This window comes from Puma concolor, chromosome A3 (genome assembly GCF_028749965.1).
Source record: "Puma concolor isolate L17-30 chromosome A3, mPumCon1.1.hap2, whole genome shotgun sequence".
In the NCBI taxonomy this organism is placed as follows: domain Eukaryota; kingdom Metazoa; phylum Chordata; class Mammalia; order Carnivora; family Felidae; genus Puma; species Puma concolor.
In genome coordinates this window covers 79877034-79888476 of record NC_141669.1, presented here as the reverse complement: position 1 = coordinate 79888476, position 11443 = coordinate 79877034, and the positions used below count along the sequence as shown (strand labels likewise).

Below are 11443 nucleotides of genomic sequence, written 5' to 3'. Positions count from 1 at the left end.
CGCTTGCTCCCAACCCGGTCGCAGCCGTTGCGGACGGAAGCGGGTCTCGGCAGCTGGGGCCCCCTCGCAGTCATGCCCCGGTATTACGAGGATAAGCCGGAGGGCGGCGCGTGCGCGGGCGTGAAGGAGGACCTGGGCGCATGTCTGCTGCAGTCGGACTGTGTGCTCCAGGTAGCGCAGCCGGGCGCTCGGGGTGATGAGACGCTGGAACCGGAGAGGCAGGGCCCGGCCAAGGTTTCCCGGTCAGCCTGCGGTGGTGGTCAGGAGACGGGACCCAGAGTTAGAAGTCGTAGGTGTAGATCACAGCTCCAGTTTAATGAACCTGGGCACATCCGCTGTCGGAGCTTCAGCTCCCTCCGGTGTTAAATTGGAGATAAGAAAACCACCTCTTTGGATTTTTGTAAAGATAAACGATTTCGGTTCAAGAAACATGTATTAGATGCTGCCTGCCACTGCTAGCTTCAGGAGATATAAAGGAGAATGAGACAGGTTTCTTGCGTATTAGGAAATGAGACTCTAAATTAACAGAGAATTACATAAACCTGGTACACTGTATTGACTAGCAGTTTCTCCTTTCTCTGTTCCGTTATGGCTGAATATATGTTATATTTACTTTCTCTTGGTTTGGGTTTGTTTCTGAGTTGGAGTTCGATACGTTCTTGGATAAGTTGTAAACGAAGCAGCTCCATTTTTCCACTATTCTGTATCTTGCTTCCACTACATTCCCCTCACTACAGCCACGTCTTCTCAATCTTAGTGTAGTGAGGCAAGCAGTGAGGTCCAAAGTTAACTGGGGACCTGGGTAATTTGCTCTTATTTCAAAGGAAAGACAACTGCCCCAAAATGGATATCCATCATAAAGCTGTATCAGTATTTCTACTGATTCATGATTTACATTTGGTTCACTGATTTTAGCAGTCAGTGAGACTGGTCACTCCGGTGTGTTGTAAAGCTTGAGTTGTTATGAATTTAAGAGATTCTCTAGTCCAGCTCTCTCACACAGATGTGGAAACTGAGGTACCCTGTCCAGGGCTGTTTCCAATCTGCTGCTTCATTGGTGCAGATATTCAGCCAGCTCTTAGTAAACGCCTGGTAAGTGGCAGGCATGATGCCATGCACTGGTGACACAAAGATGAATTGTTTCAGTCACTACCTTAAATGAGTTTAGTCGGATGGGAAGAACAGACATGTGAGGAGCTAAATTCCTGTAATAAGGGCTGTGTAAGCATTTAGTTAATATTTGTTTAATGATGAGATTTGGAAACAAAATGCTACAGGAGTCCAATGAACAGCAACTTATTCTTGAGAACTTGGAAACTTCTCACAGAAAAGGTGACATTTGATCTGAGTCTTAAAGTTGGAGTAGTAGATTATCAAGTAAAAGAGTGGGGAATGTGGTGGTTGAGGAAAGAAGCTGAAAGAACAGCATGGGCAAGTCAGAGAGATGTGACCAAGAGAAGCTAGTGCCCTCTTAGGCCTGGGTGATAGGGAATGTGACAGAAAGCTTGAGAGGAAGACTGTCGTGTGAAAGCCCTTGTATGTCAGAGTGAGGGCCCTAGATTTTCTCCTGACCCTCAGCATCAGAAGGCCATAGAGATGAGCAATCAAGGGAATAAAGTACACGATGGGACTGAGAAAAGAACCTGTAGAGGAGGAAACTGAAGGCAAGGAGGATACCAAGTTGCTTTTTTGCAATAATCCATTTATTTAGTCAGCATTTGAGTGCCAAGCTCTAATTCAGAGGATATACAGATGATTGGGATACATTCCCTCCTGTGTAGAAATTAGATCTCTGGAAAACTGGGCAGAGATAATGGCCAGGACACATGGCACAGACTTTGCTTTCCCCAGCTGAATATGTGGCTTTATTGATGCTGGTCAATTAAGAGAACATGATGTTTGTAAAAAAGTACTTTAAATGGGAATGTGTGTACAGTTTATGTTAAATTCATCCTGACTTCAAGAGGAGTGTAAAAGGGCAGTATTGAGGCAAAACATTGAGGTCTGTAGATAAGAGGACAATATCCTACCTCTTCAGATAGTGTCACCGGCAGCTACAGCCTACCATGCCCCTCCTAGGGACTCTGAAGACCAAGGGACATTCTGCTGAGGTCTGTGTCTGCCCTGAATGACCTCATTTATGATAAAATTTAGCTCCTTGTATAAAGTTAATCTGATCTTCTAGCAGATGGATGCTGTAGTCTTCCTTGCCAATCTTTAACCCACTGGAAAAGCTGCTGGACCTGACTCTCAGGAGGAATTCAAAATAAATATTTAGTGCTACAATGGGAAATAGTCAAGGAACTATAGGGTTTGAGAGAAGCTCAGGGTAATGGGGGTGAGGATGTCAACCCCTGTGGGGCTGGAAAGGAGAAGCAAGGAAAAAGCAGATTCAAAAGGCAGCTCTTGGATAGACTTCTTAGGATTTTATGACTCCTGGGGGATCAAAAAGGTTGAAACTATGCTCAAGAAACCTGAATCACAGGTTATCTCCTGTGTGTCTCCATTAACAAGCTCTCAGACCTGCTGACTTAATGAGAATTACCTGGAGATGGGGCAGAGAGCTTAAAAGTATAGATCCCACTGCTCCTCCTACCCCTATAAAAGTATCCCACGTTGATTCTTGGGCACAGCCATGTTTGGGAATCACTGATCTTTTAATTTTTTTTTTTAACATTTATTCATTTTTTGAGAGACAGAGTGTGAGTGGGGGAGGGGCAGAGAAAGAGGGAGACACAGAATCTGAAGCTGGCACCAGGCTCTGAGCTGTCAGCACAGAGCCCAATGCGGGGCTTGAACCCAAGGACTGTGAGATCATGACCCGAGCTGAAGTCAGTCACTTAACCGACTGAGCCACCCAGGCGCCCCAGGAATCACTGATCTTGCCCTCAGAAGGTAAATAAGCTTGGGAGTGTATTAGTTAGGATATAGGTTCGGGTACATGGTACAGATATCCAAAATAACATTGGCTTGAACAAGATAGGAAATTCTCTTTGGGGTGCCTGGGTGGCTCAGTCGGTTAAGCGTCCAACTTCTGCTCAGGTCATGATCTCTCGATTTGTGAGTTCGAGCCCTGTGTCAGGCTCTGTGCTGACAGCTCAGAGCCTGAAGCCTGCTTCAGATTCTGTGTCTCCCCGTCTCTCAGCCCCTCCCATCCTTACGCTCTGTCTCTCAATAATAAATAAACGTTAAAAATTAAAAAAAAAAAAGAAAATTCTCTTTTGCTCTTTGTGTGTGCCTGTAAATAGGTCCTGGACAGCTCCCCTCAGCCTTCCATAGACCCAGACACTGTTGATCTTGTGGTTTTAGGTGCTGTGATGGGAGACGGGATGTTATTCTCACACGTGTGGTCCAAGATTGCCTTCCTTCCATATCATCAGGCCATGATGTGATGATGTGAAGTGATAAGAGGGGGCAAGTCACTTGCCTTTAAGGACCAACGCAGAAGATTTACATTTCAGTTCCTCACATATTCTAGTGGCTAGAACTTAGTCATATGACCACACCCAGTTGCAAGGGTGGCTGGGAAATCTAGCGCAGCCATATGCCTCACAAGAAAGGAAGAGTTAAATGTTAAGGGACAACTGGCAGTCTGCCATTTGGTGTAGAGGTGAAGGAGGATGAATTAACCTGTCTCTATCTCTCTTAGAATTAGATGGATCTTTCCATTAGGCAGTTGGCAGTCTGGCATGAAAGCTTATGAAAAAGATACCGTTTGGGGAAGCATCAGTTTAGAGTTCTAGTCTTTGGTATAGTTTTATTTATTCTTCTGTTTGCTGTCACATCATTCACATGGGCAACAAACATCCCATCGGCAACATCTTATTACAGAGTTTTAGGGTGGAACACAGTGCAGGGAAGCTTGCTACTCTGTTCTGATTCACTTTTGTGATTCACTGATACAGATGACAATTAAAATCTAGAACCTAAGCAGGCAGACAGACTAGAAAGTGGCAAGATTCCCAAGAATTGGGAATGCCACAGATATGGTACCCTGTAGCATTTTTCACAGTAAAAAGAAGGGTGACATGGCACTTGCAAAATAAAGGTTTGGAGGAGTGGTTGCAGTGGTAGGGTTGAGGTACCAAAATCTGCTTGAAGGTAAACCCTGGATGATGAAGAGTTGTTGAAATTGGGGTTACATTTTTCCCAGTGCATGAATGCACCAGATGTTTCTATTTAAGTAGTAAGTATTCTAGGTTCCTTATTAACATTCTAAGCGTTCAGTACCACACTAACAATGTTCTGATTTTAGGGCACCTAATTCTGGCTGTTTGAGCTTTTAAAATTAACACTGAGCCAGGGTCATTTTATTCTCAGACAAAATTGCTTGACCCATTTGACACTGGAACTCACCTTGAGTAGGAAGGTTTCATCATTTTCCTTTATATTGCCAAGCACTGCATGAGGCTAATGTTTATAAGCAGTGTATGTTTTATTTCTTTAATAGGTAATCATAATGTTAAGGTTTTGATTTTTTTTCTTCACAAATTGCGTATCACAGTTTGATGTAATTAAAGCTCGGGTAATTCAGAAAATTTAAGTCCTGTCAACTTTTTCCAGATGTTGTTTTATATATTTACATTCCTGGGAAACAGAACCCCTTTAGCACCTCTCCCTGTTACCCTCTGGCACTTCTCTACTATGTGACACGCCACACTGCCGGTTGGCATTTGTACATGTATACCTTCTTTGCTACCTGGTTGTAAAAGCCCTGTCTGAGCAGGAATATCTAACATTTTTTAACCTTCCACTGAACTGATCTGGGGCCATTCTGAATATTTTTTAAAGTAAATTAGTTGTGAGGGCTTAGTTAATAGACAAATTAGTAAGATAGGGCATCCAAAAAGAGAAATTTTGCTGCGATTAAATTTTAATCTTGCCTCTTTGAATTGTGAAGTCTATATATTTTTAAATGTCCATTTATCAATTTTGACAGAGAAAGGCTGAGCAGGGGCTTGGCAGAGAAAGAGGGAGAGAGAACCCCAAGCAGGCCCCATGCTGCCAGTGCAGAGCCCAATACCAGACTCAATCCTATGACCCATGAGATCGTGACCTGAGCTGAAATCAAGAGTCAGACGCTTAACCTCCTGAGGCACCCAGGCGCCCCTGAATTCTGAAGCACATTATTGATGTTCTCTGTGTCCAGCATATTTAAATGCCTTTGTGTTGTTAAACATGTCTTTGTTAAAAAATACTTTAAGATTATGAAGAGGTATTAAAATTTTTGTTCCATGTTTACCTTGAAAAACCCATACTAAATTCTAGCTCTCACCTAGTTTTGCAGATGTAATTTTGTCAAGTCTGATTTTTAATGGTTATAGTTTAAAAAATCTTATTTAAGAATCAAAAATAAGTTTCTCCTGTGAGCATTCTTATAGGTGCTTCTTACCTTGGCAGGAAGGGAATGGTTTAGTCCAGTTTGCTTCTTAGCCTTCTTTTAGCTTTCACTGCTTAAAGTTGGGTTCATTTCACATCAGGCCCAGGCAGATCTTCTCTCACAAATATGTCTCAATTCTGTTAACATCTCCCCTTCCTCTTCCAGTTCTATGTGGTTGTGCTTCTGAAATTAGAGAATTTGACCGTTGGGTGGGGGGCAGGGATGTGTTGGAGGTAATCGTGCTTGCACTAAAAGGATATATACCTGGAGGCTTTAAAGCCACTTGATAGGTCCTTCCAGAACAAACCCATTTCCCACTACAGCCGGCCTGATCTCTCGTATGTACATGCATGTGTACATGTATGCATGTCCACTCATCTATCTTGATGAGTTCTGGAGTGTAAAAATTTTAGAAACACTGAAGGAAAAAAAAATTATTACTTTCACCTTTACTCTCTTACCCATAAGGAGCTAATAATACTAGTTGTGAGATATATAAAAATTTGAAAGAAAAGTATCTTATGGACACTAGTATTTTCAAGAACTCAAGGGCACCCTAAAAAGTGCTCCAAAATTATTTGATACATTTTTTATTCTATCCTGTTCTCCCTAAACATCAGCAGTCAAAATGAATCACAAAATATTTTGTCATATAATTTACTACTTTTTTTCTTTAACTTTAAAAAAAAAGTACTACTTTCAAAACGATAGTTATTTTGTACTTTGTGAGGAAATTCTCCAGGTATTTATATTGTTTTCTGTGTCCTAGGAAGGAAAATCCCCTCGACAGTGTCTGAAGGAAGGAAACTGCAAAGCTTTGAAATACTCATTTTTTGAATGTAAAAGATCAATGGTAAGAGGCTATATAGCTTTTGCAAAGCTTATGCTAAAAATTTTAGGTATGCTAAAAATTAAGTATGTGAATGACCTAGCAATTACATATATGTTGCAAGTGAGATCATTCAGAAAAAAGAATGTGGATAATATTTATGTATTACTTCTACTTTGACACTAGAAAGCGCCATCTAGGGAACTCCTGAGTGGACTAATAGATTGGTACAGCCTTTGTCCAAGAGTGATTCACTATTAGTCCTCTAAGATGCCAATTTGCCTTATATACTGACTTTAAAACCCTCTACGTACCCCACCACCCTTGGAAGAGGCTGCACTGTGAGCTTTAAGTCAAAGAACATGTAGTCATCCTATGAGTAGATACTTTAAACATTTTTAATCCCTAAATGTTAGGTGTGATTCACTGTTTAAAGATTTCAAATACATTTCAATGTTCATTTTGAGTTTATTTTTAAATTTTTTTTAACGTTTATTCATCTTTGATGGAGACAAAGTGCAAGCAGGGGAGGGGCAGAGAGAGAGGGAGACACAGAATTTAAAGCAGGCTCTGGGCTGAGCTGTCTGCCCAGAGCCAGCCCAGAGCCTGATGCAGGGCTCGAACCCACCAACCACAAGATCGTGACCTGAGCCAAAGTCCGACACTTAACAGACTGAGCCACCTAGGCGCCCCTTGGGTTTATTTTTGTGTACGGTATAAGAAAGTGGTCTAGGTTCATGCTTCTGCATGTTGCTGTCCAGTTTTTCCAACACCATTTGCTGAAGAGACCATCTTTTTTCCATTGGTGATTCTTTCCTGCTTTGTGGAAGATCAGTTGACCATACGTTTGTGGGTCCATTTCTGAGTTCTCCATTCTGTTCCACTGATCTTTTTGTCTGTTTTTGTGCTAGTACCATACTGTCTTGATGATTACAGCTTTGTAATACAGCTTGAAGTTGGAATTGTGATGTGCCTTGGTTTTCTTTCTCAACATTACTTTGGCTATTCAGGGTCTCTTCTGATTCCATACAAATTTTAGAATTGTTTGTTCTAGCTCTGTGAAGAATGTTGGTGTTATTTTGATAGGGATCGCATTGAATATATAGATTGTTTGGGTAGTTATCGACATTGTAACAATATTTGTTCTTCCAGTCCATGAGCATGGAATGTTTTTCCATTGTTTTGTGTCTTCTTCAGTTTCTTTCATAAGCTTTCTATAGTTTTGAGTGTACAAATTTTTCACCTCTTTGGTTAGGTTTATTCCTACGTATTTTATGTTTTTTTGGTGCAGTTCAAGTACATCTGAATATTAACCCAAACAAAACTTAATAAAAAAAAATTAAGTTTGCTAGAAGCACACATATTGAGTATAGTTGAGGGAAAAATATAAATATAATTCGGATTCTACTTGAGAAGAAAATCCTTATTGGGACCTTAAATGGAACTTTTGTTTTTAATACCATCTTTATTATTTTTTTTTCTTGGTAGCTCTGACAATTGCCTTTTTGACTGTGCTGGAAACTGGTTTACTTCTGTCACAGATTGAGACCACTTACCAAAGCTGTGTTTAATTGTGTTGTACAAAATCTGATTTAATTATATGTTTATTTTCAGTTGGATGCCAGATCAAGATTCCGAGGAAGAAAAGGATATTGACGCCAATATGCTGAAACCAAAATGAAAACAACAAAGGATTTTCTCTGATCACTTAAAACAGAGAAGCCAAAATAGGAGACAGACTTGCTGTATCTGATGGGTTAGACCAGTATTTCCCTCCACAAACACTGGAGAAAATGGATGAGTTCTGTTTTTGAATATGTATAAAGTAAATGATTCTTCCTCTAAGTTATTTTTGGAAGAAAAATATAATCGAACAGCTATGAGCTGAGAGCAACATAATGTGTATTGAGAATTGTTCTAAATCACAAAAAGTGGAAAGATTGTTATTTTCCAACTTGACTTTTCGACCAGATGACTCGGTTGGTACATCCTTTGTGAATATTATGAAGGCCACTGACGGGACTGTTAAAATTGATAACATTCAGTGTGGGGAGAAAATGTCTATTGGGAAAGCTTTGGATAAAGATTTCTTTTACTCAATCTGTCCTATTTAGTTCTAAAAATGTGTTTGATACCTTGGAGGAGAAATGCTTCATTTGCACCGATTCACTAGAGTAACAACCTCACAACTTTAATATTAATATCATACAGTAGGCGTAGCTGGATACAAACCTCTGATTGTTGCCAGGGCTCTTGTCCTCCATTTCAGGACTGTTTTTCTCGTTTCGGCCTTCATTTTCAGGCTGGTCCTCTCTCACATAATGGGGAAGAGGCCTGGCAGCCAAAAGTGCACATCCCTAAGATCCATGATCCAAAAGAAAGAGCTAACCTTTTCTAGGGTCCACTAATCAAATCCTACAAAAGGACTGTTGTCTTCCCTGGATCACCTGCCCCTGAATTAGACCAGTCCCTGTGGAGAAAGGGATGAGACCACATGATTTTGGCCTGGCCTGGGTCTTACACACGGTAATGGGTCACCCCCAACAGAAGCACATTGGATGAGTGATGGGCCTTATCCCAAAAGAAAAGGATTCAGAGAAAACTGAAACAATAGATGTTCATAGAGAAAGCATGAGCGAAAACCAGGAAATGCTTGAAAAAGTTTAGAATCACAGTAATTCTGATCACTTAATACAATCAAGAGCCAAATATAAATCCAAGTTTCAACTCTCTTTTCAGTGGTGAAGAATAAATGAAGAAGCATAGCTTCTTTATGCGGCCATGGTTCTTTGCAGTTCAAGCAATCAAGGTGTTCTATAGCTCAACTGGTTTTTTAAAGGTTCGCCTAAAGTGAGAATTCCACACTGGTCCCCATTGCAGAGTATCACTGAGGTCTGCTGTTGTGTTTGTGTGGTACTGCTTTTCACTGGAAAAGGGAAAAATATTTTTTTTCCCTGTTTAAGTGCTCCAACTTTTATTAAAAGAACTTTGATAAGAAACTCCAGAATTATTTTATAGAACCCTCTTTTTTTTTTTTTAATTTTTTTTTTTCAACGTTTATTTATTTTTGGGACAGAGAGAGATAGAGCATGAACGGGGGAGGGGCAGAGAGAGAGGGAGACACAGAATCGGAAACAGGCTCCAGGCTCTGAGCCATCAGCCCAGAGCCCGACGCGGGGCTCGAACTCACGGACCGCGAGATCGTGACCTGGCTGAAGTCGGACGCTTAACCGACTGCGCCACCCAGGCGCCCCAAACCCTCTTTTTTTAGTAACAGCTTGAAAGCTTCATTTAGAGAAATTCACATTCCATAGATTCATGCTTAAAGCATACAATTTTGTTTTTTGGAGTATAGTCACAAGTTTGTGCAACCATCATCGCCATCTAATTCCTGAACATTCTCAAGGGAAACCCCATACCCATTAGCAGTTACTCCCCATCCCTCCTTTCCCCCCAATTCCCAGCAACCACTAATATACTTTCTATGTCCATAGATTTGCATATTCTGGACATGTCATAAAAATGGAGTTACATGTGGCCTGTCGAGACTGGCTTCTTTCACTTATGTTTTCAAGGTTCATCCATATGTATAGCATCCGTCCGTTCCTTTTTATTGCTGAATACTCTTCCATAGTATAGATAGACCACATTTTATGTATCTATCAGCTGATGGACTTTGGGTTTTTTGCACTTTGGAGCTATGAAGACTAATGTTATGACTATTCATGAACAAGTTTTACGTGGATATAGGTTTCATTTCTCCAGGGTAAATACCAAACAACGGTATTACCGCCAAACTTTTACACAGTGGCTACACCATTTTACATTCCCACCAGCAAAAGATTTCCATTGCTCCAGATCAGCAACAGTTACATTCCATCTATTTGATTATAGCCATTCTACAAGGTGTGAACCGGTATCTAATTGGGATTTTGATTAGCATGTCCCTAATGGCTACTGATGTTGAGCATGTTTTCATGTGCTTAATGGCCTTGTGTATACCTTTTTTTTTTTTTAACATTTCTTGAATTATATTTATTCTATTTGAGAAACTATCATTATTTTCAGGTGTCAGATTTTTTTTTAATTTTTATTTAAATTTTAGGTAACATGCAGTGCAATATTGGTTTCAGGAGAATTCAGTGATTCACCACTTATATACAACACCCAGTGGTGATCATAACAAGTACCCTCACTATCTTGATTACCCATTACCTATCTAGCCCATCCCCACCCACCTCCTTCCATTAACCCTCTGTTTAGTTTGTTCCCTATCATTAAGAGTCTCTTGTGGTGTGTTTCCCTCTCTTGTTTCCCCCTTTCCATATATTCATCTGTTTTGTTTCTTAACTTCTACATGAGTGAAATCTTATGGTATTTGTCTTTCTCTGAATGACTTATTTAGCATAATACATTCTAGCTCCATCCACGTCACTACAAATGGCAAGATTTCATTCTTTTTGATGTCTAATATTCCATTGAATATATCCATTCATCAGTTGATGGGACATTGGGGCTCTCTCTGTAATTTAGCTATTGTTGATAATACTGCTATAAACATTGGGGTGCACGTACCCCTTTAAATCTGTATTTTTGTATCCTTTGGGTAAACACCCTAGTAGTGTAATTGCTAGATGGTAGGGTAGTTGTATTTTTAGTTTTTTGAGGAACCTTCATACTATTTTCCAGAGTGGCTGCACCAGTTTGTATTCCCACCAACAGTTCAAGAGGGTTCCCCTTTCTCCATCCTCACCAACAACTGTTGTTTCTTGTGTTGTTAACTTTAGCCATTCTGACAGGTGCGAGCTGGTATCTCATCATGCTTTTGATTTGTATTTCCTGATGATGATGATGATGATGATGATGATGATGATGTTGAGCATCTTTTCATGTGTCTGTAGTCATCTGGATATCTTCTTTGGAAAAGTGTCTATACATGTCTTCTCATTTCTTAATTGGGTTGTTTCTTGCGTGTTGAGTTTCTAAGTTCTTTATAGATTTTGGATACTAACTGTTAATAGATAATGTCATTTGCAAATATCTTCTCCGCAGGCTGCCTTTAGTTTTGTTAATTGTTTCCTTCGCTGTGCAAAAGCTTTTTACCTTGATGACATCCCAATTGTTCATTTTTGCTTTTGTTTCCTTTGCTTCTGGCAACATGTCTAGTAAGAAGTTGCTCTGGCTAAGGTCAAAGAGGTTACTACCTGTGTTCTTCTCTAGGATTTTGATGGTTT

General features: G+C 40.3%; 2 protein-coding genes across 3 annotated transcripts in view; one reads left to right on the top strand and one right to left on the bottom strand.

The window, feature by feature from the left end:
• The first annotated feature begins 34 nt into the window (after window positions 1–34).
• COA5 (cytochrome c oxidase assembly factor 5) lies at window positions 35–8309 on the top strand. Of its 2 annotated transcripts, none has more exons than XM_025932507.2 (3): window positions 35–171; window positions 6150–6233; window positions 7824–8309. In XM_025932507.2, exons 1-3 carry the CDS (start codon window positions 73–75, stop codon window positions 7863–7865), a joined length of 225 nt encoding a protein of 74 aa, XP_025788292.1. In that variant the 5' UTR covers window positions 35–72; the 3' UTR covers window positions 7866–8309. The 2 variants fall into 2 exon arrangements, with proteins under 2 accessions (XP_025788292.1, XP_086557416.1); XM_086701290.1 differs by having other exon boundaries at window positions 6150–6240; window positions 7835–8309.
• The window catches only part of INPP4A (inositol polyphosphate-4-phosphatase type I A), a 163230-nt gene continuing 151899 nt past the window's right edge, over window positions 113–11443 (bottom strand). The window contains exons 26-27 of the transcript XR_015249271.1: window positions 5393–5563; window positions 113–248 (exon numbers count right to left, since the gene is read on the bottom strand). The gene's annotated coding sequence lies outside the window, so the exon portion shown is untranslated. The remainder of the gene's footprint in view (window positions 249–5392; window positions 5564–11443) is intronic.

Coding starts and splice junctions, on each gene's coding strand:
- COA5 (XM_086701290.1), top strand. CDS start 73: ATGCCCCGGTATTACGAGGATAAGCCGGAGGGCGGCGCGTGCGCGGGC. Junction 172..6,149: donor AGTCGGACTGTGTGCTCCAG/GTAGCGCAGCCG, acceptor TCTGTGTCCTAG/GAAGGAAAATCCCCTCGACA. Junction 6,241..7,834: donor TAAAAGATCAATGGTAAGAG/GCTATATAGCTT, acceptor GTTGGATGCCAG/ATCAAGATTCCGAGGAAGAA.